Below are 27,460 nucleotides of genomic sequence, written 5' to 3'. Positions count from 1 at the left end.
CCCGGAACCCGCCTCTACGTCCCCTCAGCTGCTCGGACACAGGTGCTTCAATGGGCGCATTCATCTCCCCTGTCCTGCCATCCCGGCTTTACCCGCACATTGGCGGTGCTTAAGCGGAAGTTCTGGTGGAGCACCATGATCCCTGACACCAGGCACTTCATCAAGGCGTGCACCACCGGCGCCAGAAGCAAGGCCTCCCACCAAGCCCCTGCTGGTCTGCTCCAACCTCTGCCCGTGCCCAGCCGACCCTGGAGCCACATTGAGGTGGACTTCGTTACCGGACTTCCCTCTTCCGAAGGTAACACCACCATCCTCACCGTGGTGGACCGGTTCAGTAAGGCGGCCCACTTCATCCTTCTACCTGGATTGCCCACTGCCCAAGAGACCGTAGACGTACTAGTCAAGGAAGTGTTCCGCATCAACGGAATCCCCTCAGACATTGTATCTGACCGGGGTCCACAATTCATATCTCAGGTGTGGAAAGCTTTCTGCCTGGTCCTCGGTGCCACAGCCAGCCTCTCATCCGGCTACCACCCTCAATCCAATGGGCAAACCGAGAGGGCCAACCAGGATTTGGGAGCCGCGCTACGTTGTGTCTCTGCCCAGAATCCGGCTTCATGGAGCAAGATGCTCACCTGGGTTGAGTATGCGCACAACACCCTTCCATGCGCCGCCACCGGAAAGTCTCCGTTCGAGATCTCTCTAGGCTACCAACCTCCATTGTTTCCCGACCAAGAACCTGAGATCGCTGTTCCCTCCCTCTCCACCCACATGAAACGATGTGCCAAGATTTGGAGGGACGCCAAGGCCGCGCTCTTACGCACGGCAGATCGTAATCGGGGCTGGTGTGCGTGCGGTGGCGATCAGCAAAGCGTTGATTACGGTGTGCCGTGCGTAAGAGCGCGGCCTTGGCGTCCCTCCAGATCTTGATCGCCACCGCACACCAGCCCCGGCCTACAAACCAGGTGACTCCGTCTGGCTGTCCACTAAGGACATTCCCCTCCAAGCCACCTCTCACAAACTGCAACCCCGTTTCATTGGCCCACAGCCGATCCACAGCATTATTAACCCATCCTCTGTTAAACTGTCACTCCCTGCTTCACTTAAAATTCATCCCACATTCCATGTATCATGTATTAAGCCTGTATCCTCTCACCCCCTTTGTCCCCCCGATCCCCCCCCCCCCACCCTCGCATCATTGATAACCACCCTGCATTTAGTGTGAAAAAACTGTTGAACATTCGTAAAAGGGGTCGCGGTGTGCAATATTTGGTTGACTGGGAGGGCTATGGCCCTGAGGAGCGTTCCTGGGTAGCTCCCAGTCTCATCCTAGATAAGACATTAATCAAGGACTTCCATCGTGACCACCCTGACAAATTCAAGGGACCGCCAGGAGTCGGACGTTAAGAGGGGGGGTCCTGTCACGTTTCAGGTCTGTCTTGCCATGTTTTATTCATTTTGTCTTAGTCACGTATTGTCTTATCATGTATTATGTTAGTCTAGGTTCGTCATGTTGTTTAGTTTATTTCTTGTTACGATTTATTTTTTCGTCATGTCTAGTTATGTTTCGTTACGATTATATTACCTTGTTATGTTCAGTGGTTATCGTCTTAGTTTCGTTTTATGTTAGGTTTTGATTCATGTTTATTGTTACGTAGACTGGTTACTGTTTAAACATACACTTTTACATGTCTTTCCGCAAACCTTGCGTTCCGCCTTTTCTCTCTCTCCCTTTCTGTCATTCACACCCTAATTGTTTCCATTTGTCTATTTACTAAAACTACTAACGCTAGATCAGGATTGGGTAGAACTAACAAACTAATTATGTGTTCATGTTACCTTACGTTTCTCATGCATGTCATTTACTAATTTACTAATGCTAGGGCAGGATAGGTTTATTACTAACGATTACTAATTACCTTGTTAAACTCGTCATCCATCGCACCTGTTTTTCAATTCCTTTCCTTTCTAAACTAATTGTCTACACCTGTCTACACCCGCATTTATAGCCCAGTCGCGCAACTGTTTTTCGCGAAATTGTCTGCCTCTTGTTATCAACGCAACGCTTGAGCATTTACAGTATTGATTACACGTTACGATCCAAGCCTGTTTTACCGACCATTGATTATTGATTTCTGTTTTGTGACCATCGTTTGTTTTTGACCACGTCCTCGCCTACCGATTTTGTACTTTTGCCTCGCTGTTTGTTTTATGGTTTCGACTTCCGCATCGCCCTCGACTACGACCCTGCCTGCCGTCCGCCTGTACTTCAGCCCCGCTGACAGCTCTCCTGCTACCGGACCTCCCTGCACGTCTACCGACTACGAGTTTGCCTCTTCCCTCGGCACCATGCTTTTTGTTTGTTTATTGTTTGTTTGGCTGGATCTCCATGTATGGACTTTGCTTGTGTTGACCACTCTCCTGGGATTCGTCCTGAATAAAGCCCTGACGGGACTTTATCTACTCATTGTTTGAGTCGTGCATTTTGGGTCCAACCCCCACGCACTCGTCTCATAAATGAGAGTATAGAAAATAAGGAAACAAGTATGCTTTTTATTTCTTTAAATGTTTTGTATGAAATTGGTTTTGCTTTATTCATTTCCAGGCAGGGAAGGGAGGTGAGATACATTCTCAATCTCTGGTAGAAAGTTGGCAGGGGAAATGCAAACCAGGTAAACATTCAGACACATGATAACATCTAAATCTCAGCCTTAACCTGTATATGTATTTACCATAGTACATGATAAATGCAACACATTCAGTATTTTCTAGTTTGTTCCAAATGGGGGTTTGTTAAGACTACAATAACTGATCACAAGACTTGCCAGGATAATTCTGACAGTGATGCAAAAGTCTGTTGTGGGAACAGTGCCAGGGCACCCACAGTGGTACAGGAGTGTTTTCAGGGTTTCAGGTGTGCGGAACCAAACCTCTTGCTCAGGCATCACCATGTCCACACCACAGTCGAATCGTCAAAACACAACCAAAAGATACCAGAGGTGATAAAAGTTGTCACTGATGTGGTAAAACCATCAATAACTGCAGTTTATTCAGACTTGCCAGACCTTGTGCCCTGGTACTTATACCACCTAAAGACAAACTCTATTCTCTTTTGAAGGGACAAGACAAATGTTTAGAGGCAGGTTGAACTTCAGCAAGAACTCTCCTTCCTTAAAAAACTTTTTTTTTTAAACAGACAAACCTATTGGAAATAAGAATTATAATGTAATTAATAACACTCAAATAATAAATATGCATTCATGAACGATTACACTCATTCATAAGTATTCAAATCCAAATGCAGGCCGCTTTGCCATTTCTTTAAGGTGCAGCAACCTTTTGATTTTGAAAAGATTGTTTGCCCTCTTTCCAAATGTACCTACTTATATTTATTATGTTATGAAGGTGATTCAAAAGTATTGTATTTTATTAGGAATTTTATTATGAATAATGGCAACAATAAGTTATGCAAACAGTTGCTGGCTGTATACCTAATTACATGTATTATTGTGTTTGTGTAAGTAATACAATTATGTATTTCAGCCATCTTGTGCTATTTTACAGACTTTACCAAAAGACATTTTTTTCCAGTGGGTCTGTGTGGGGTGTGCGAGGTGTGTGGGGTGTGTGAGGTGTGTGAGGCCCAGATCTGGAGTGTGATGTATTGGGGTGTGTGGGGTGTGTGGGGGTGTGTGAGGTGTGTGAGGTGTGTGGGGTGTGTGAGGTGTGTGAGTGTGTGAGGTGTGTGAGGTGTGTGGGGTGTGTGAGTGTGTGAGGTGTGTGAGGTGTGTGGGGTGTGTGGGGTGTGTGAGGTGTGTGGGTGTGTGGGGTGTGTGGGGTGTGTGAGGTGTGTGGGGTGTGTGAGGTGTGTGGGGTGTGTGGGGTGTGTGTGAGGTGTGTGAGGTGTGTGAGGTGTGTGAGGTGTGTGGGGTGTGTGGGGTGTGTGAGGTGTGTGAGGTGTGTGAGGTGTGTGGGGGTGTGTGAGGTGTGTGGGGTGTGTGAGGTGTGTGGGGTGTGTGGGGTGTGTGAGGTGTGTGGGGTGTGTGGGGTGTGTGAGGTGTGTGAGGTGTGTGAGGTGTGTGGGGTGTGTGAGGTGTGTGAGGTGTGTGAGGTGTGTGGGGTGTGTGTGAGGTGTGTGGGGTGTGTGAGGTGTGTGAGGTGTGGGGTGTGTGTGTGAGGTGTGTGAGGTGTGTGAGGTGTGTGTGTGAGGTGTGTGGGGTGTGTGAGGTGTGTGGGGTGTGTGAGGTGTGTGAGGTGTGTGGGGTGTGTGAGGTGTGTGGGGTGTGTGAGGTGTGTGGGGTGTGTGAGGTGTGTGAGGTGTGTGAGGTGTGTGAGGTGTGTGAGGTGTGTGGGGTGTGTGAGGTGTGTGGGGTGTGTGAGGTGTGTGAGGTGTGTGAGGCCCAGATCTGGAGTGTGATGCACTGGGGTGTGTGGGGCCCATGGGGTCTGATGCACTGGGGTCTGTGGGGCCCATGGGGTCTGATGCACTGGGGTCTGTGGGGCCCATAGGCTCTGATGCACTGGGGTCTGTGGGGCCCATGGGGTCTGATGCACTGGGGTCTGTGGGGCCCATAGGCTCTGATGCACTGGGGTCTGTGGGGCCCATAGGCTCTGATGCACTGGGGTCTGTGGGGCCCATGGGGTCTGATGCACTGGGGTCTGTGGGGCCCATGGGGTCTGATGCACTGGGGTCTGTGGGGCCCATGGGGTCTGATGCACTGGGGTCTGTGGGGCCCATGGGGTCTGATGCACTGGGGTCTGATGCACTGGGGTCTGATGCACTGGGGTCTGTGGGGCCCATGGGGTCTGATGCACTGGGGTGCCAGTAGTGGGAAGTGCTGGACTGTGTTTGGCTCATGGCCTTTCCAGCAGCCATTGCGGCTCGAATTCAGTATGCTTTACTGCCAATTCCAGCTGGTTATGTACCACTACAATCAAAGCAGAGTGTGTTTTATATAACACATCGTGTCACTGCTGTGAGCCTTTTGCAGGAAGAAGGCCAGAATGAAGGCTGCTGTACAGTCGTCTAATTCACAAGCCGTTTGTTTTCTGCCAACATTTGGATGTCTTTCTTTCTTTTACCCACCCACCCACACACAAGCATGCACAGACACACACACAAATACGCACACATACACACAATAATTCATATTCATATATGCATTTCATAAATATATTTGGCAATATATATTTTAAAGGGCCATGGTAGACATGTGCAAATTTTATCACACACATCTTTTCTGAAGGCATTAATTTTGAAATATTGAAACTAGTGCACACGATAAAGCATGATAATAGCAAATGCACAGAGGACAGTCGCAAACAGCCATTCCAGATAGTGTCATGCATGAGAATATTTTTAAACATTTGCAATCACCAAAAAAAAAAATAAAGTAAAATGTCAGGCTTAAACTTCGATTGGTTTTGGAACCAAGTTCCCTTTCTTTTTGGGTCTGTAATCAACGTGTCACCAAGTACCTGAGGAAGAATGGGTCACTGACCACCAATCACTTCTGTACTACCGGAACACTAAATCATAACACAATTTCAGTAAAAGATTAAGTCAGGCAGATGCTACTAGTGGATGAGGCGAAACCCAACTATATAATATTAATATATGCACCTAGTTACCATTTGAATTCATGCAACTTGAAAAAATGACAATGTATGACATCACTACATCTCCCATCATGCCTTTCTACTCCACCCAATCAGAGAAGAGGAAGTGTTTTGCTCTCTCCTCTGTGTGTGGTTGTGAGCAGCATTAGCGTTTGATACTGTCACTGTCAGTGTAATTTTATATGTGTGCCCATCAAGCAAAGCAATAACTATATTTATTGCTTTGCTTGCGAAAATAACTTTTGGACACCTCAATAGACTGTTATCAGCTAATCAGTGTCAAAATGTAACAGACTTGCTTTGGATTCATGTCATTTTTATTGAGTGCTAAAGTTCCTTTGAAAAATCTTCACCAGAGCATGTTCATAGCAAAAACAACAGAATTTACCATAAAAGGAAAAGATAAACAGAGGGGGTAGTTACCCATCATTGCTCAAATATTTTCTAATCTTTAGAAAAAGCCTTATAGAAAATATTCTAAATTCTGATTCTGACTCTAAATAAATGTAGCCACAAAAAGACAATTGACATTGGCTGGTTGTGGATAATCAGTCTGTAGGTATTGCTATTTTTAAGTAATGAAAATGTATTACTTATAAATATCAGCTGTTTTATTTCTTTAAAAAGCCCACTAACCACCTTTAAAAGTTTAAGTATGACCATTGTCTGATTAACGAGTAGTCTAAATAAATGGTTAATAATGGTTTTTCTATTATTTTGCAAATTGTTTTAATATTAAATGACTGGTGTATAGATACAATAAAAGCTTGACATTTCAAACATCATGTAATATTCACGCATTCCTATACATCTTAATAGGACTGCAAATGTTTTGTTTTTTTATTTCAATATGAGAATAGTGTATTGTGATAAACTAGACATTTACTTTTCATTTACAGGATGGAATTCAGCCATCCAAAGATATTTCTCTACGTGCTTAAAGATATACCCCTCCACACCTTAAAATCCTAATCCATGAATTCTTGTTTAGTCTGCACTTAGTTGTCATACTGAATTTAATCTGTAGATCTGTAGATAATCATGCATATGAAATTATCATTGACAGTGGCAGTAGGAATTGTAGTGTCATCAAGCGGCAGCAGGAAATGTTGTAGACACTCAGTGACCACTTTATCTAGGTAGACCTGTACACCAGCTCATTCACGCAAATATGTAATCAGCCAATCATGTGGCAGAACTCAATCCATAAAAGCATGCAGAAATGATCGAGAGGTTCAGCTGTTTTTCAGACAAACCATCAGAATTGGGAAGAAAGTGACTTTGACTGTGATTTTTGGTGCCAAATGGGGTAGTCTTAGTCTCTAGTGTTTACAGGGAATGATGTGAAAACAAAAAACATCCAGAGAGCGGCAGTGCTGTGGGCAAACACACCTTGTTAATGAGAGAGGTCAGGGGAGTCTGGTTCTAGCTCACAGGAAGGTGACACAACAACAGTGGTATGCAGAAGAGCATCCCTGAACACACCACAGCGGACCCTGAAGTGAATGGGCAACAGCAGCAGAAGATCATTCAGTCAAATAAATACCTAATAAGGTGGCCACTGAGTGTAGGAACCAGCTTGCGGTTTTCTCTTAGGTTCCGATGAAGGTTTGCCAGTGAAAACATTTGCATCTAATAAATAGGATTTAAAATGGACAGAAATGACAGAATGAGCGAGTTTCCCTTTGGTCCACACACATCCTCTCTCACATCCTCTCACATCCTCTCACATCCTCTCACACATCCTCACACATCCTCTCACATCCTCACACATCCTCTCACATCCTCTCACATCCTTGCACATCCTCTCACATCCTCACACACATCCTCTCACATCCTCACACATCCTCTCACATCCTCACACATCCTCACACACCCTCTCACATCCTCTCTCACATCCTCTCACACATCCTCACACATCCATGAACCAAACCTACTTGTAAAGCGATAAGGGTGAAGCTAACACTTTCTATGAAGCCCGTATCTATATTAATTTATAAATGCATTCATAAGTAGTGATAATGCAGATTTTATGCATCATAATCATGTCATATATGAACATAATTATGTCATATATTCATCTTCAACTGTAAATTGAAGAAATGGAACACTTGTAATTTTATTTAATTCATCAGAACGATCAGTTGGAATTCAAACTATCCAACTGATGCAGTATCAAATTCAAATGCTAGCTATCATTAGCGTCTTCATCACAGTATATCACTCATAACAGCTTCGTTATGAACGTGTTTATTATGCATCATAGGAAGTGTTAGCATCATGTAAGCATGGTGTGGAGACTATGGGGAAGGGGGAGGGGGGGGACAGTCCAGTGCACACTGCCTGCTTGGGTATACCGTTTATAACAACAACGTTTTAAAAAACAAAGGTTTCCATGCATGTGTTTATTCGTCCATGAGGCACCGTACCCGTGTAACTGATGACCTGGCTTCATACACCTGTACAGTGAGTCCTTTTCTGACCCCATTCAGTACAGAGAGAGAGAGAGAGAGAGAGAGAGAGAGAGAGGGAGAGAGAGAGGGAGAGAGAGAGAGAAAGAGTAGAGAAGTGTTGGAGAGATAAAGAGTAACTGTGTGAAAGTGAGAGTGAGAGATGGAGTGTTGTAGGGAAAAAGAAAGGATAGACAGAAAAAGAGAGGGACAGAGAGAGCTTCAGCTGTGTCAGACCAGGGAAGAGAGCACGTTTTCTCCAGAGTAGAGAGCAGCAGTCTGTAGAGGGAGGCTCCCATCGGAGGGTGAAAGGTCATTCAGCTCCCCGGAGGAGGAGAGGGGAAAGGAGGATGAGAGGGACAGGCTGGAGGACTGGTCGGGTTTTGGGCCATGGTCCTGCCCTGTTCTGGCCCCCTCGTCCAGCCCCTCCTCCAGGTCGTAGGAGCCGCGCCCCGATTCGGACTCCTCGTCGGAGAAGCCCAGTGCGGGCGTCTCTCGGCTCTCCAGCTGGAGCAGGCCGTCCAGGAGCTGGGAGAACTCCAGCACTGTCTGGTGGGGCAGTGTGGCTGCGGGGTCAGGGCCCGGCTGAGGCTTCCCCCCTTCCTGCTCCTGGGGGCCGGCCCGGGCGGGAGGGGGACCAGTGGGGGAGCAGTGGAGGCTCGGAAGGGCCAGGGTCCGGGAGAAGTCCCTGCTGCCCATGGAGAGCACGTCTGTGTATGGGTTTGGTGCCACTTGGTGGACACCGGAGTCTATGACAGCCCGAGGCTGTGGGACCAGAGAGAGCTTAGCAGCTGAGAGAGTGTGGGGGTATTTAGGGAGTGTGTGAGTGGAGAGATGGAAAGGGTAGCTGGGGGTAGGAGGGAAGAGGTGGTGGGGGTATTTTGGGGGTGTAGGAGGGGAGAGATGGTGGGGGTATTTAGGCGGTGTCGGAGGGGAGAGATGGTGGGGGTATTTTGGAGGTGCAGGAGGAGAAAGATGATGGGGGTATTTAGGGGGTGTAGGAGGGGAGAGGTGGAGAGGGAAGCACTGAGCAGGAGGGGAGATGTAGAAAGGGTATTTTGCCATGGCAGGGGATAGGTGATGGGGGTATCTGGGGCTATAGCTGGTGGCAGCAGCAGAGGAGTTCTTGAGGAGTGGGGCCTTGCGGGGGAAGGCGGGGTTAGGGGAGCATCGTGGGATATCCACGCTGTAGAGGGACTCCGCATCCGACAGACTCTCCGTCGCAGCCAAGGGTGCCTTCAGACCACCCCAGTGCTGTACCGTAAAATGCTTGCTCACTCCTGTGGTAGGGGCGCACTCCGAGAAACCATCCAGAGACAACTCCGAGGGCACACAGGACCTGGGTAACCAGAGAGGGAAAGAGGTGATGGGAGGATGGGAGAGCCAGAAATAGAGAGGAAAACATAAGGAGTGAGTGAGAGAGAGACAGAGAAAGAAAGAGACAGATAGAGGATAAGACAAAGAGAGAGTGTAGAGTGCCATAGGGTGGAGAATGTGGGCATTGTATGAAAGAGTATTGAATGACAAAGATAACACGGAACAAGAAGGAGAGAAAGTTAGACCATATTAGGAAAGAATAATCCAAGGGCAGAGGAAAAGATGAAGAAGAAAGAGAAGAAAGGAGCAAAAAAGGAAGGAATAGAGGTTGTGGGATGGGTACATGGTTAGAGTTAGTGGTTCAGATGGCATGGTGGGAAGATCAGGTAACAGAACAAAGGAAGATAGTGGGACCAGGGGCAAGAGAAAGGGAGGGAATCAGGATTACAATTCACAATAAATAACAATAGACTATACTTATTCCAACACTGAGCGGCAGTGTTGAGCAAAACAACACCATAATGCAACCAGACCAGATCAACGCACTACAACCACAGTTTTCACTAAAGTACCACAATTCTACTGTGTCGCATATACATGTGATCAAAATATGATATACATTGAGTCTATAAATATGATATACACTCCAAAACAAGAAAATATTTGTAGTTTAAGGAAAAATGAAAGCTGAAATGAATATAGCTACTGTTAACTACAATTTATTTGAACCCATGCTGGAATGGGATTAATTAATATCTGTCCAATTCTCAGCATTCTGTGATTAACAGAAAGACAGAATAACTATTGATACGTGTGCCAATCAAACACATATAATGGGGTCACTGGGCCTCATGCAAGAACATTTGCATATTCTTATCATAAATTTTGAACAAAGGGCTCATACGAGTGTGCCATGTCGTATTCAACAAACGCAACAACAAACAACAAAATGGACCTTTTGTCCATTTTAAGGTACAAATATTTGTTGAATTAGTTTCGTTAGGCTGGTGTATTCATTTGTGTCGTGAGTGAATGCAAAAGAGAGCTGTTGATGTATAGTCTCGATCTTAGACTGCAATCGACTTTGGAGATTGTTGTTGGGGTGTGATAGCAGGAGGAAAACAGCTATGTTGATGTAAATGAAGCTGGCCATCATAAGGTTCAGAAATGAAAATCAGTCAATCAGGAACATGGAAAAAACCCTCGGCATGCCCATGTCAATAGTTGGTTCATTATTATAAACAACTGGTGAACTGAATTATGTCAAAAGACCGAGTAGACCAGGGAACATTACTGTAGTTGATGACCGGCGAAAAAAAAACCTTGACAATAGCCCAGCAGATCAAAAACACTCTCCTGGATGCAGGTGTAGATGTGTCAGTCTACAATATTTTAAATAAATTAAGGGAACAGAGTGTAACACCAAGTCAGTTAAATTTCAGGGATATCAACCTGTCCATTTAGGAAGCACAAGTGATTGTGAATCAATTTCACCTGCTTTGGTGCAAATTAAAGTGACAACAGGTGCAATGGAGATGCAAAAGCAACCCACAAAAAGGTAATGGTTTTGCATGTGGTGGCCACAGACAATTTCTCTCTCCTTATTCTTCCTGACTGATTCTTCTCTAGTCTTGTGTTCTGCTAGTGTCCTTGTCACTACTGGTAGCATGAGGCGGTACCTGCAGCCCAATCAGGTTGCAAAGGTAGTCCAGCTCTTCCAGGATGGCACATCCATATGTGCGGTTGCAAGACAGTTTGCTGTGTGTCCCTGCACAGTCTCAAGAGCATGGAGGAGATACCAGGAGACCGGCTGTTACACAAGGAGAGCTGGACAGGGCTGTAGAAGGGCATCAACTCGGCAGCAGGACTGGTATCTGCTCTTTTGTATGAGAAGGAACTGGAGGAGCTCTGCCAGAGCCCTACAAAATGACCTCCAGCAGGCTACTGGTGTGCATGTTTCCCACCAAACTGTCAGACTCCATGAGGGTGGCATGAGGGCCCGACATCCTCTATTGGGCCCTGTGCTCACAGCCCAGCACCGTGCAGCTTGATTGGCATTAGCGAGAGACCACTAGAATTGGCAGGTCCACAATTGGCACCCTGTTCCCTTCACAGATAAGAGCAGGTTTACACTGAGCACATGTGACAGGTGTGAAAGAGTCTGGAGACGCCATGGTGAACGTTATGCTGCCTGTAACATCATCTAGCATGACCGGTTTGGCGGTGGGTCAGTGATGGTCTGGGGAGGCATATCCTTGGAGGGTCGCACAGACCTCCATGTCATAGCCAACGGTACCCTGACTGCTGTTAGGTACCGGGATGAAATCCTCAGACCGATTGTCAGACCTTACGCTGGTGCAGTGGGCCCTGGGTTCCTCCTGGAGCAGGACAATGCCCGGCCTCATGTGGCCAGAGTGTGTAGGCAGTACCTGGATCAGGAAGGCATTGATGGCATTGACTGGCCCTCACGTTCCCCTGACCTAAATCCAATTGAGCACCTATGGGATGTTATGTATCGGTGTATCCAACGTCACCAAGTATCGCCACAGACTGTCCAGGGGCTCAATAGATGCCCTGATCCAGGTCTGGGAGGAGATGGTGTCCCCCATCCGCCGACTCATCAGGAGCATGCCCAGACGTTGTCGGGATTTTGTACAGGCACACGGGGGCCATAGACACTACTGAGTCACATTATAAGTTGCCGTGATAAAATTCACACAAGTAGGATCAGCCTGTGATTTCAAGTTTTTACTTTGATCTTCAGTGTGATTTTGAATCCAGCCCTCAATGAGTTGATGATTTTGGTTTCCTTTGACCATTGTTACGTCATTTTATTCTCAAAAAATTATATAATGTACATCAGTAAAGATTTTCAATTTGAATAAATCCTTCATCAAGATTTGTGTCCCTTAAGTGTTCCCTTAATGTAGAAGCAGGACTACAGAGGGTACACTAAAAGATCCAAACCACTGATAAGCCTGAAGAACAGAAAGGCGACATTACAGTTTGCTAAAAAGCACCTAAAAGAGCCCCAGGAGTTCTGGAACAAAATCTTCTTGGCAGATGAGACAAAGATTAACATGTCCCAAAGTGATGGAAAGAGGAAAGGAAATGCCCATGATCCAAAGCAATCCACCATATCCATGAAACATGGTGGGGGGGCTGTTATGGTTTGGGCCTGTATGGCTGCCAGTGGAACAGGCTCACTTGTCTTCATCAATGATATGACTGCAGACAGAATTAGAACAATGAATTCTGAAGTCTTCTCAGATAAAACCAAATGCCTCCAAACTTATTGGACAACACTTCATCATGCAACAAGACTACACTGCTAGAGCAACAGAGGGGTTTTTTACCAAAAAGTGGAAAATCCTCGACTGGCGGAGTCAATCACTGAATCTGAATCCAATTGAACATGCATTTTACATGCTGAAGAGGAGACTGAAGGCAAAAAGTCCCCCAAAAAAGCAGGACGATGACAGGCCTGGCAGAAGAGTCTAATATTTTTGATGCCTGAAAATGGAGGGGACAATGTACAAAAGGTTTCATCATTTCTAATCGGTTCATTCGAAAATACCCTCAAGCTAAAGCTGACAGCTGCACTTCAACCTCATTGTCACTGTATCCTTTTTATCCTTTAATACAGATCCAATATATCCTTAGTACGGAACCAAAATAACAAAATGTGTCACTGTGAATTATGGTGCTCACTGTACGTCACTGTACGTGGGTTCTATCGGATAGATGGCCAATGGGATGGGTAGACTGTGTTCCTTTGTTTTTGACAAAGCACAATGTATATAGCGGACCTTTGATAAACTTTGTCTTTTTTCTCCTGAACAATCCACTGCAATATGTTTCTGATTCTTTGCGGGTTCCTTTTGATTCATGCTTGATCTGCAATGCCTAGTTTGATCCGTGTTTGGTGTGTCAGGCAAGCTGCACTGATGTACTGCAAGGCTCTTGTTTAAATCACTCATACAACAGGTTGAGACCCCTCAAAAATGTTCTTCCTACTTTAAGAAAAATAAATCTCTAAATAAGCTTTCGCTATGTCACTTTTCAGGTCCCGTCTTTCTCTCACAACAGCTCTCTTGTCCAGGGTTCCCTGGTCTCAGACACCAAGTGCGGAAAAGAGCATACATTTAACAGCCTGGACTCATTTGAAACGTAGTCCAGGTATGTGCCGACTTAACCAGTAAGCATGGGCTTGGATTGTCCTGCTTCCTTCCCACAAAATGTGCCCTTGTCACACACTCAAGATTTAATTGATTTAAGTACAAATCTGTTCCTACGAGTGATTCTTGCATGAGGCCCATTGTTTTTCTGCAGAATTAAACAACATACAATGATTTTGGAGGCATTTGGTTGAACTTGAGCAGATGAGATTCCTCTGTATATTTAACTGGAAAAGACAGGAAATTCAACCCAAAAACTATGTTTTAAAGAAGAGATAATGATTGGCAAAGGCCAAAATAGACACAACAGTACAATACAACAGGAAATAAATTTAAAATAGAACCATACATTTAAAAATAGAAACTAATACAATTTAAAAATAAAATCAAGTCAAATCAAAATACAAATTCTACACATTACAACAGTGGTATGCAGCAGAGCATCTCTGAACACACAACGCATCATAACTCTAAGTGAATAGGCAACAGCAGTTTAAAAAATAAGTCTAATTAAAATCTAATAAAGTGCTCGGTGAGTGTACTTATGTAATTTGGCAGTTATTACCTCTTTTAGTTTCTTTTAGAGCATAAATTACTAGAAAGTAACAAGACACATGGCGGGTACATTTTAAGAACATATAGCAACAAAAGCAACCCAAATTGATTTCTAGAAATTAATCAACTCTTTAAGTCCTGCATTCCTCTGAAAATAATCTTTTAGATTTTTGTTCAAAGAGAATATTTGATTGAATCATCAGCAGCCTGCCCAGTACATGTTGTTTGAAGTAGACCACCATAGTTACAGTACCCATAGCAGGTATTAATGCATTGTGCATAATAAGCCTTGTCAGTGCATAGGTGAAGATAATGGTTTAGCCAACCATTATGACATTATCTCTCACTTTAAATTTCCAGACTTTTTTTACCGGAAGATAATCTAATCATATCTATATACAAACAGTGGTTGCCCTGACCGACGATATCTGTGTTTTACAATAATTCTGGTAATTGTCCAGAAGGCTGATTTCGCAAGCTTTCTGCTACTCAGGACCATGTAAATAATATGACAACTACAACACATGGTAGATGCCAAAAGCTGATCGGCTTAGAAACACATTCAGTCAAACACAGGGTCAGTCTGTGTGTGTGTATGTGTGTGGCAGTTCTTTCCATGGGGTCAGTCGCAGTTTCTGTAGCTTCTCAAATCAAAACCTTTTAATAAGACAAAGTCAATCTCAAAATATCAGTATTTTTGGAACGCAAGACAAATTTTAATCAGCATTTTCTATAATCAAAATTTTGCATTATTGTGATTATACTGATATAAAGATGTATGTAACCAGGAAATATAGTGTGTTACATGTATTCATGGATTATAGGTTGTAAAAAGTATTTGGACAGAAACATGTTTTTTTGTTTCTTTCTTTTGACTCTATACTCCAGAACTTTGGATTGTGCAGACTGAAGTGCAGGTATTTCCATCCATATTGGAACTTATGACGGCTGTAATACAGGCCTGGCAGAGCATCACCAGGGAAGATGCCCAGATGGTGATTTCCATGGGACTTCAGACAGTCATTGCATCCAAAGGATGAGCTACTAAAGTACTAAACATGACAAGTGTACGATACATAATGTTAATTTGTCCAAATACACTTAATACCCTAAAATGGGGGGATTATGTGCAAAATATGTCGTCATTTCTAAACGATATGGAGGAGTACACAGCCAAAACAACAACAAAAAATGTTTTTACTATCAAAATACTTTTGGACCTTATTGTGTGTGTGTGTGTGTGTGTGTGCATATGTAAATATATAGTCTCACCTAACATAGTATAACTGATGAAAATGCCAACCAATAACAAATGTCCACAACATCTTGTTGGTTTATGAGTATTACTGTATGAATGCGGCGGATGCTTCTGTTGTGATGAACTATAGAATGCATCGTTACTTACTCAGAGGAGTGAATCAACGGCAAGTAAATAGCTCTGACAGAAGTGACTGCCACATTTACACAGTACTCTTTAAAGTCTACTGTAAATTGCACCCTGAGTGTGCACTCTTGAGGCACTCAGAAAAAAAAATGTTCACTAATCTTTGAAATAAAAACTACCAAACAGATTTTTCTGAAATTTTCAGGATTCATTTGAATAGCGTGTTTGCCTTACCACCCAGAATGGCAAAAAGATGAGGCTGGTGATTTTTGTGTTTTGAATGCAAGTGTGGTTTGGACATTATCTAACAGAGGCACTATATTGCCTCTGTTAATACAGTATAAGTATCCCCACTGGCACTGTTAAGGTCTACTCAGTTCCACTGGTCATGTGTGAATTTATAACCATGAGCCTTACCTGCCACCATCTCCAGAATAAAACACCGTCAATATACTAATCATCCACCACTGCACTGAACCACCATACTGCCCAAAAATAGTACATACATAGCCCGAACTTAGCCCACAAGTCACACCAACTGATAGCTTGCTATACTCTCTCAGCTCCGCCTTCGTGTAACTGTCTGCTCCTTCCTGCCGCCGAATGTTACCAATTTCTATCTGACACAGTAGCTTTAGCCTGTGAATGCAATGCATCACCTGACCCCAACCACACCCTCCCCTTTTGCACCTGGCCAATCACATCTAAACTACTGAAGCCACAAGCTTTACCCCTGCATCCTTTGAGCCTGCCAGTGTCATTTCCAAACTCATCATTTGCACGCTTAAATTCATCTACAGCTCCAAATTTCCTTTACCATATAACGCGACACAACCTAGACATTGTGGCACTCAACTGCAATCATTAGCCTCCAAGCACATGTAAGTACATCAGGTGCTCCTTTATAAATCTGGTACAGGATCCCATTAGGTCCAGGAGCAGATGAGACTCTAGCATGACGCATAATTTCTTGCACCCCTCCCCAATGGGAGGGCTAATGTCCTGCTGACGTTCTTTTTCATCAATTGGAGGCACGTCTGCAGCCAGTACCAGTTCCTTAGCCCTTTTGCTATCTGTGTGGACTCAGTATGGAGTTCAGCTTAAGGGGCAGCCTGTCACCTAGTGGCTAAGGTACGTGACTGGGACAGCCTGTCACCTAGTGGCTAAGGTACGTGACTGGGACCCGGAAGATTTGTGTTTAAAGCCCCGGTGCAGCCACAATAAGAACAGCTTTTGGGCCCCTGAGCAAGGCCCTTAACCTTGCATGGCTCCAGGGGGGATTGTCCCCTGCTAATCAACTGTAAGCCACTTTGGATAAAAGTGTCAGCTGAATAACAAATTATTAATTATTATTTTATATGAAGGTACTCCTTCAGTTCTTGCCTTTCTACAATTAAAGATGTTAAGGCTTGGATGACCCAAAATTTCCTCTTAGTGAATTCAGATAATACTGATATATTGATAATACGTCCTAAATTGCTTTGAGATATTCCTACAGTTTTATTTGAATTAAGATTCATTCTCTGTTTCTGCCAAAGCAGTTGTTAAACACCTTGGTTTAACTAATGATTCGGAACACTCTTCAGGCCCACATTATCATTAGTGGCCTTCTTCGACCTGAGGAACATTATTAAATTCAGGAAGATGTTGTTCCTCCAGGAAGGATGCTGAACAAATGGTCCATGCATTTGTTACCCAATGGCTGGATTACTGTAGCGGTACTGTCTGGTTGCACTAATTCAGCCCTGAAATGCTTCCAACGTGTACAGAATACAGCCCCTAGGGTTATTACTTGAACTTGGAAATCTGAATATATCAGTCCAGTGCTCAACACTCTACATTGGCTGCCTGTTAAATGTAGAATTAATTATAAGATCATGTTGTTAACTTATAAAGCTTTAAAAGACTTGGCTCCAGAATATATTGTGATGGGAGGAAGAGGCCTCTCGAAACAGCTGCTATCTCATAGAATAATATCCCTTGGCATATTCAGGCTTCAGACACACTCTCTGTCTTTAAATGTAGGCTCACAACTGATATATTTAGTCAATGCCATAGTTAAATGATGTACAGGTATGGTTGGCAGGTAAGGCTAGTGGATATTTACAAATCCACACATGACTGGTAGCACCGAGCAGTCTTTATAGTCACAATCTTAGTGGTCACTGGGGGGGGGGTAAGTGTGTTACAGGTGTTCTGTGCATGACGTGTTCGGTGCCTTGACATCATTTAGAACTTGATTGACATTGAGTTGGAGCTTTGGCAAAGAAGCAACATTTCATTCTGTGTACAGGTAACTTCTGCATTGCCAAACCTTCTCATTATTTGTTTCTTTTCTCCTGTGGCTTCTGTCCCTCCCCCACCCTAAGGTTGCAGATCGCTGCAGGCTTGTTCCTCCCCTGGTTCATGCCCACACCTTGTCACATACTAGAGCTGCCATTGCATCACCCTGACCCTCTGCTCACAATACTTTCCCTCATTCATTCTTTTCTTGCTAGCTTTCTGCTTTAACTAAAAGTTCAAGCCATTTGAATTGCTGTGATAGATCTCTTACTACATTTCTGTTTTATCCATTCTACCTTTACCTTGTTTGCCAATAGAGGATGGGCTCCCCCCCCCACTCACCATGTAACTCATAAACTGCTAAAAGCTAATATGACACTGAAAAATACAGTTGCATGTCATTAATTTCAGAAATGCTGCATCAAATTCAGCCACCATCAAGTCACTGCTTGGATGCTAAACGACAGACATGTAAGTTTGAACCCCCAAGCCACCCCCTCCTCCATTACCTACCGGACACTGCTGTTCCTGCGGAGGTTGGGATTTGGGGGTGCCAGGAGGTAGGAGTCGGGGGCCAGATCCATCTCTGTGGGGCTAACCATTATCTTGGCAGCCGACAGCAAAGCAGTCTTCCCCTTGTTGTAGTTCTCTAGAACCTTTGGGGTAAGAAAGAAAAAAATGAAGTTACTACACTGAGGGAAGAACCACAGAAACTGGGAGACACAGGTTTGGATGACATGACACAAGAGACTTGATAACATAGTGACAGGATACCACAGTGACTAGATAGCACAGGATGAGAAATGGACAGGATGACAGAGAGATAGGATGAATTTAAGCAGTCCAAGATGGTAGAAGCAAAATAAAAGCAGTGGAAACATAAATCTACTTCCTGACACAGCAGAGCCAAGGCCAGACCCAAGGCTTTTCTTACACAGATTTCTGTTTGTTCCCAAGAACTTCTGCCCAGGTTTCATGCTATTGAGATAGTGTCTGTACCCCAGCCAAAATTGAGCCTTGCTAAGAAGCCCATTAGGGGTGTTTGCCTGGCTAATCTAAAAAATCATCTCTTGTAAATGAATTAATTACTGATCACCAAATTGAAATCCTATGTTTAACTGAAACTTGGCTTAAAACTGATGAATATATTGCCCTAAATGAATCCACCCCTCCCAGTTACAGTTATACTCAAATTCCTGATGGGTTGTGTTGCTGCTGTATATAATTCAAATCTCTATGCTATTTTGAAATCCGGCTTCAATTGTAACTTTTTTGATGTGCTTATCCGCAGTTTTGCAGTCAGTTTTATCCTCATTGTTGTATACAGGCCACCAGGGCCATACAGTGGTTTCTTACTTGAGTTTGCCGATTTCCTTTCCAGCCTCGTTGTTAATTCAGATAAAGTAGTCATTTTAATATTCATATGGATAGTGAAGGCGATCCTCACAAATAAGCATTCTTGTCTGTCATTGAATCTATTGGCTTTGATCAACATATACATCAGTCCACACATTCCCATAACCATACTCTCACTCTGGTTTTAACTTATGACACAAAAATAGCAAATATAGCAGTCATGCCTAAGAATCCTATGTTGTCAGACCATTATTTAATGACTTTCCAACTTTCACAAGTCAGTCATGTGTCACCCGATCCTACTTTCTACTTACTCTAGCCATAAGCTTTCCTCCAGGACTGCTTTTATTAATGAGCTCCCAGGCTCATTTGTGCACTGTGAGTTCTTGGCTCCAGCCAAAATCCATCCACAGATGCAAGCATTAACTCAATTGAACAGCTGACGGACAACATACATTTTGAACTTTGCAGAATCCTGGATACTATCACACCTCTTAAGAAGAGGAAAATCTGCCATAAGAAATTAGCACCTTGTTACAATGATCATACTCATGTTCTCAAGCAAGCTTCACACCAACTTGAGCGCAAATGGTGTTCCACCAAATTGCAGGTATTCCTCCATGCCTGGAAAGACAGCCAACTCACCTATGAACATGCCCTCTCCACAGCACGTTCATCATATTTCTCTACCTTAATAGATGAAAATAGAAACAATCCTCGGCATCTGTTTAACACTAAGAACTACTAAGAATCATGTTGATCCCTGTGTTTCAATATCATTTAATAGCAATGACTTCATACATTTTTTGATGACAAAATTATAAAAATCAGGGACAAGGACTGGCCTATCCGAACTCCCAACAGATCACACTGAGTTGAATACCATAGTTAATTCTTCGAAATCTTCTACTTGGGTAATTACTTTCTGTTGGGTAATAGAGCCAAGTAATTGCCTTCGACTGTTGTGGATTAGATGGAATACGTTATGGACCAAATATACAAAATCCCCTTCTTGTTTTTGTGTGTACTGTACATCCCAGGAACGCACAGGCAAAGAACAGGAAATTGCTTATACACTCAGTGAGCACTTTATCAACTTATTTTTTAGACTTCTACTGCTGTAGCCTATCCACTTAGAGTTAGGATGCGTTGTGTGTACAGAGATGCTCTTCTGTATACCACTGTTGTAATGTGTAGTTATTTGCATTACTGTCACCTTCCTGTCAGCTCTGACCAGTCTGGCCATTCTCCTCTGACGGCTCTCATTAACAAGGCATTTCTGTCTGCAGAACTGCTGCTTTTATTAGAGATTTTTGCATGATTCCTTGCAAACTCTAGAGACTAGTGTGCGTGAAAATCACAGGAGATTCAATGTTTCTCAGTGAATTTCTCATTCTCATTTGTGCATGATGTGAGGTGTGACTGACGTGTCCCAGTTATCTGTGGTGTCGGCGTTTATGGGAGCTGAACACACAGCGATTCTTCAGCACTTTAGGGCAGTGGGGACAGTCTGTCATGTTCACCTTCACCTTTTATGTTGTGCAGAAAAGTTATACACCCTACAGTTGGAGGAAGGGCTTCCTCTGGGAAGTAAGCCCCTGTCAGATTCTTCCCTCAGTTCGAGTTTTATCGCACACTTTGCTGTGCGCTTGTCCTCATGCTGTGTGTCCACCTGGTTTATTGTTCACCTGGTTTTAACAACAACATCAAGGAGAATACATCCGCAGGTGAACGACTCAACGTCCTGACAGAGGGAGGAAGAGGAGGATAAGTGATTAAGAGAGAGCAAGACATGGGGAGAAAATGAGGGACTACTAAGAAGTGAGGAGAGGACCTAAATGAAACAATAAATATGCGTTTAAATTCTCTTATGAAAAACATATAAACAGTTAGGCTAGGGATCCCCACAGCAGACTCTGCTGCTGCCAGACCAGGGTTGCTGACTCCTGCATTTGGGTTTTCCCGACTTTTAAGCTGTTTGGTTTATTTATAAGGGCACACAACAAGGGCCAATCTGATTTGAGATCTTCCTACAGATTTCAGTCCTTTACTTCCTCTCCCATTTGTCTGTTTTGAATCTCTAAACATACACGGCACCTACTTTCTCACTAGCCTCTTCATCAATTCAGAAGAGAGCAGACAAGAACATGCTCTGCTGGCAGATTGTTATTACCAGGTTGAGCAGCTGGGGTCTCTAGTGAGAAATGAACCATGGTCATCCCATTGAGTAAACCCCTCCTCCTTGCAGGGAGAAACATTTCAAATACAATATTTTATATGCTACATCCTTCACTGGGTATTTTAAGCACATTGGGTATGTGGCATGACTGGCCTTGTGTTGTAATGGTTATTTAAGATATGTAATTACTAAAGGATTGTGTTTCTGTAGCAATCATAAAATTACAGTATCTCGCTGAAGGATGTGCCATAAAAATGTACCTGCAAGTGGTCAAAGCCACAAAGAAGCCAATCGTCATATACACTCAGTGATCACTTTATTAGGTAGACCTGTACACAAATATGCAAATATTTAATCAGCCAATCATGTGGCAGCAACAAAATGCATAAACGCATACAGACATGGTCAAGAGGATCAGCTGCTTTTCTGACTAAATGTCAGAGTGAGGAAGAAAAGTGATCTAAGTGATTTGACCATGGCATGATTGTTGGTGCCAGACTGGGTGGTTTGAGTATCTGAGAAACTGCTGATCTCCTTGGATTTTCACATACTACAGTCTCTAGAGTTTGCAGCAAATAGTGTGAAAAAACAAAAAGCATCCAATGAGCAGCAGTTCTGTGGGCAGAAATGCGTTGCTAATGAGAGAGGTCAGAGGAGAAGGGTCAGACTCGTCAAAGTTGACAGGAAGGTGACAGTAATGCAAATAACTACACATTACAACAGTGGTATGCATAAGAGAATCTCTGAACACACAACACGTCAAACCTATAAGTGAATAGGCTACAGCAACAGAAGACTTAATAATTCTAAAAATATAAGTCTGAAAAATAAAGTTCTCACTGAGTGTAACAGAAATCTACAGTATGGGCAAACAAGGTGAATATGGAAATCACAATAAAAAGAGTCTAAATTCAGCGCAAAGCCGGTTGCCTGTATGGAACTGATGCAACCTCGAGTTACAGCCACGCGGTAAAACGGCTTGGGGAGCGGGGGTTCATCGATGCAGTGGATTATAGCAGCTGCAAACACAGCTAACCCATTTAAGCCATCCAAGGGCATAAATGAATGCCAATTGTCTTCCATACATAATAATTTCCTTTAATTTCATTTACCTCTGGGCATCTTGCCATATTCACATCTACTGGCAGGCCTTGTTTCCTAGTTTTGTTTTATTACACCCCAAAGTCTTAACTCTGATTCTTTCTTCCAGGTGGTGCATTCATTTAGAATGTGTGCTATTGTTATGTGCTAAAATTCCTTGTCACAGAGTACAAGGAAGTCTTTTGATTGGTTCAAATAAGTAAGTGGTGCTCCCTTTTCATATGGTAGTGCTCATAAGGTAATCATTATATTGGTTAATTTCATAATTCATGGGTGGCCATTTCCATCTCAGGAGTGAGATGAAACTGATGACCACACATCAGCTGAGCTGGTGAGAGAGGGACTGTCATAGTGTCACTCATCAGGTTCCTAAGATGAGGTATGAGTCTGACTTGAACCTGCAGTACTATGAGCCTGACCAGGTTATCTTTACAGTACTATGAGCCTGACCAGGTTATCTTTACAGTACTATGAGCCTGACCAGGTTAACATTACAATACTATGAGCCTGACCAGGTTAATATTACAGTACTATGGAGGTAGCAATTCAAAGCAACTCAATCACCAATCTATCACTAATCTCTTCTGAATAAACTTACTTCATCCAATCAGATTATGAGATTCTAGGACATTTCAGGCTAACCAAACTACACTGTCCCTTTTCCATATGATCTAAAGAATGATGACTTTGAGGATAACACTTTCTGTCTCTCCTACTTTGACCTAGGATTGGTGTTTGATAACATGAACAAATGCATTGGCAAGAGTGGCAGTGCTTTCAAATAGCAGATGTCATGGTATGTATAATAAATCACAAAAAGATGCTAATTTGTTTGAAAATATACAGCAACAGTGTCGTGATGCAGTCCTGAGACTGGGCTGAGGTGATAAACCAATCCAGGGTGGTTCTTTTTATACAACAGCCCAGCCCAGACTGGTTTATTCTGCTTATACCAGGACTACTTCTAACAGAAATACCTTGACACTCACATACAATTTAAAAACGTTTTGATGCCATTACAGTTCTTCAGTTCATTTCAGTTGGAAATAGAACAGTCAATTAACTCACCAGAACACTGAAACAAGCTTACATACACATTTGGAATGGTGTTAAGCTTTGCAGAAATTCCTTCATGGCTGTGCATTAAGCAATTTCACTGTATATTGCTGCATCTTCTGAAACAATCAAAATCAAGTATTCAACATAGATGTGGTTACCAACTGTGATGAACTGTTCCCTGCGGATCGTTTTAGAGTAGTGGCTGGCATGTTTCCACTTTCCACAGCCGTACATCCCTCTGGATGCCAAGCATTGTTATATAGTGGGTGGTTAGGCACAGATAGGGATTAGCTGAACTAACTGAGGCACTGACATTGGAACCAAACTGTACTGGAATGAGCTATCCTGGTACGCTTAGTGTTGGAGAGGCGTTGGTGTAATATGAACCATGAGTGTTAGAATACACTGCAGAAATGAACAAAAAGAAAGTGTGAAACCGAAAAAACATTTTTGTATAAGTGTATGAGGAGGTAAAAATTTAGCTGTTCCAAGCATCACTGAGACGCTGAATAAACTGGAGAAATAACCACACAGACTAGTTACCAAATAACACACGCCAGCACACCAGCGGGTAGGAATGTACACAAGCATTGTGATTTACTGACCGACGGACACAATGTTATGACACATAGATTCAGACAATGAGTGGCAATGGTACATGCAATACAACAGTGTCCTGCAACCCGGGACCAGGAGAGCTGCAGGTTTGGCGGTTTGCTTTCACCTTAAAATTAGCTAACGATTCAGATGAGGGAGAACAAGTGAAGGGAGGTAACGGTGTAATCCACTTTAAATTGATTTATGAAACTATATCAAGCCTATTCTATTCAGTGAAAGTATCAAAACATCACAGTCCCCAAAAATTCCAAACAGTATTAAGAAACCTTTACTTTGGACTTTTAAAAATAGTTTATCACAACTATACGCTCACCTTGTAGCCAAAAGAAGTGCTCTGCATAGATCGTTGTGGAGCTAGCCATCCAAACAGAAGGTTTGTTGATATTAATGAGCCTTAAAGACACAGATTCTTCCTGTTCTTGGTAAAGCTCATGAATGGTGCTGGAGAATGTAAAATAGGATAGAAACTGTTTTTGGTACTAAAACCACACAAACACCTTCTTATGGATATCAGGACCCAAAATAAAACACTGGAAAGGAATACAATACGGGACCTTTAATGTTTTTTTTTTTAAGTTGAAAGCAAGTTCTTACACTGTCCTCAACAGAGGACTACATATGCCTCATATTCACATGCATTAGAAACTGAAGTGTATTTGATGTATAATTAATATAGTATAGCATCTTAACCAATCAGAGCTGTGATCATTTACTGGCCAGCCAATCGACAGTGAGTGTTGAAATGGAGAACGCGTAACATGCTGGCTCTTTATCAAGAACACACTTTACATAAGAAATTCTATTATTATCCTTTTAATGTATTTGAAAAAGTATTAAGTATTCATGCAGCAAAATAAGAGTCAGTTCTGAGTACCAATGCAAATATTATATTCTAGATAGGTATTCTGCAGCTCTCCAGGACCAGGGGCACCAGTGATAGACACAGACACATCAATACATGGAGAGAAACTGCCCAAGAACTACAGCATTGACACCACAACACATGATTTTTAAATTCAGAAATACAAAGACAAATGACACAAAGGCACAAAATGATGGAGACAACCATAAACAGTTTTCATAACACAGTGGAGTGAACATGCAGAACTTTCTCATGAAATGTTTTTTATTTTGATTAAACAGTGATTCCATGCAGCCAGTGAGGCACACAGGAGTGGAGGGTGGGGGTTAGTCTAGGTTTGGGGTGGAGTCAGACTGAGTTTGCAGTGGAGTTAGACTGGCTTTGGGGTAGAATTTGACTCGGTTTGGGGTGGAGTCTGTCTGGGATTGGGGTGGAGTTAGTCTAGGTTTGGGGTAGAGTCAGACTGGGTTTGCAGTGGAGTTAGACTGGGTTTGGGGTAGAATTAGACTCGGTTTGGGGTGGAGTTTGTCTGGGATTGGGGTGGAGTTAGTCTAGGTTTGGGGTGGAGTTAGACTGGGTTTGGGGCGGAGTTAGTCTAGGTTTGGGGTGGAGTCAGACTGGGTTTGTGGTGGAGGGCTGTTAGGCGGTCTTAAGGGGAACCGAAAAAAAATCTAAATGTTTAGAATGATAAATGGAAAATGTCTCGCATTTTCAGATCATGTGCTTGTACAGTGGTGATTCCCTTCAAGTAAATATACCAGGGAACAAGCCTCAGTCAAAAGAGAGAGGAAACCTGAGCCATTCAAAAGACAAAAGCGCATTTCATACAACACATTTATCTTTACTGTAAGCTAAAGCTAGTGAGTACCTGGTACTATCATTGTATGACTGCCAGAACAATGCATTACTAATCTGTGCACTTCCATCATTATATGCATTCATAATGTCCATGAAGGCACAGCATGGCGGGAAATGAACCACCAAATCACCAAATTATTGGATTTTGACAGGGCATGATATGCAAAATGGTTTCATAATTATTCAAAAAGGTCTAGACAAATTTTGTAATGATTCAAATGGTAAGATAAGGGCACGTTTTTCCACAAACGTCTCAGTTCAGTCACCTATGAGGAGAAGAAGAGGGAGAAAAAGGGAACATCAGAGACAGGGGGTGTATGAGTTATACAGAGCTCAGGGCTCAGGGCTGGGGGGTGCTCTGATTGTGAGAGAATATGGGGTATATGAGTTATACAGAGCTCAGAGCTGGGGGGTGCTCTGATTGTGAGAGAATATGGGGTATATGAGTTATACAGAGCTCAGGGCTGGGGGGTGCTCTGATTGTGAGAGAATATGGGGTGTATGAGTTATACAGAGCTCAGGGCTGGGGGGTGCTCTGATTGTGAGAGAATATGGGGTGTATGAGTTATACAGAGCTCAGAGCTGGGGGGTGCTCTGATTGTGAGAGAATATGGGGTGTATGAGTTATACAGAGCTCAGGGCTGGGGGGTGCTCTGATTGTGAGAGAATATGGGGTGTATGAGTTATACAGAGCTCAGGGCTGGGGGGTGCTCTGATTGTGAGAGAATATGGGGTATATGAGTTATACAGAGCTCAGGGCTGGGGGGTGCTCTGATTGTGAGAGAATATGGGGTGTATGAGTTATACAGAGCTCAGAGCTGGGGGGTGCTCTGATTGTGAGAGAATATGGGGTGTATGAGTTATACAGAGCTCAGGTCCGGAGCCAGGGGGAGTGTGTCTGATTCCGAAGGGCTAGAGGAGGCTGTTGAGGCCTGGGAGGGGGTGGAGGGTAGGCTTTTTTGGGAGTGTAAGAGGGTAGTGTGGACCAGGCAACCCTCAGCCTCCATCTCCCCTGGTTCTGTGTCTGTATCAAGCTCATTGGCTGCCCAGCCTTGCAAAACCTGTGGAAACAATACACAGACTAAAACACGACAGCACACGGACTAAACAACACCAACTCTCTGACTAAAATACACCACCACACAGAATAACCCACAACACACAGTCTAAAACACACCAACACACAGAGAAATACACACCAACACACTGACTAAAACATATTAACACAGACTAAAACACAACAACAGACTAACTAAAATACAACACAGACAAATACATGCCAAGACACTGGCTAAAACACAACACACTGACTAAAAGACAACAACACACTGACTAAAACACAACAACACAAACTGAAACACAGCAAAACACAGAGTAATACACACCAACACACAGATTAAGACACACATTACACTGACCATGATATACCAATACACTGAAGCACTGACTAAAACACAACATGCTGATGAATAGCAAATGTAAACACTCCAGCAAATTGGAAAAATTTTTATACACACACCAGCACACAGACTAAAACATAACAACAGACTAAATCCCACCAGAACAAACATAAACACAAATATGAAAACAGAAAAACCCCATTAAACCCTCAGTCAACAAAGTGTATGCACTGACAAAAAC

General features: G+C 43.3%; 1 protein-coding gene across 2 annotated transcripts in view; it reads right to left on the bottom strand.

Annotated features, from left to right (window-relative positions):
* Nucleotides 1-5,918: 5,918 nt before the first annotated feature.
* The window catches only part of LOC133111821 (diacylglycerol lipase-alpha-like), an 81,525-nt gene continuing 59,983 nt past the window's right edge, over nucleotides 5,919-27,460 (bottom strand). For both annotated transcript variants that reach the window (XM_061222430.1, XM_061222431.1), the window contains exons 19-20: nucleotides 18,300-18,442; nucleotides 5,919-9,408 (exon numbers count right to left, since the gene is read on the bottom strand). In XM_061222430.1, coding sequence (XP_061078414.1) covers nucleotides 8,301-9,408; nucleotides 18,300-18,442 — 1,251 coding nt within the window. In that variant the 3' untranslated portion in view covers nucleotides 5,919-8,300. The remainder of the gene's footprint in view (nucleotides 9,409-18,299; nucleotides 18,443-27,460) is intronic.

Source organism: Conger conger, chromosome 15 (assembly GCF_963514075.1).
Source record: "Conger conger chromosome 15, fConCon1.1, whole genome shotgun sequence".
Classification (NCBI taxonomy): Eukaryota; Metazoa; Chordata; class Actinopteri; order Anguilliformes; family Congridae; genus Conger; species Conger conger.
This window is presented reverse-complemented; position numbering and strand designations above follow the sequence as displayed.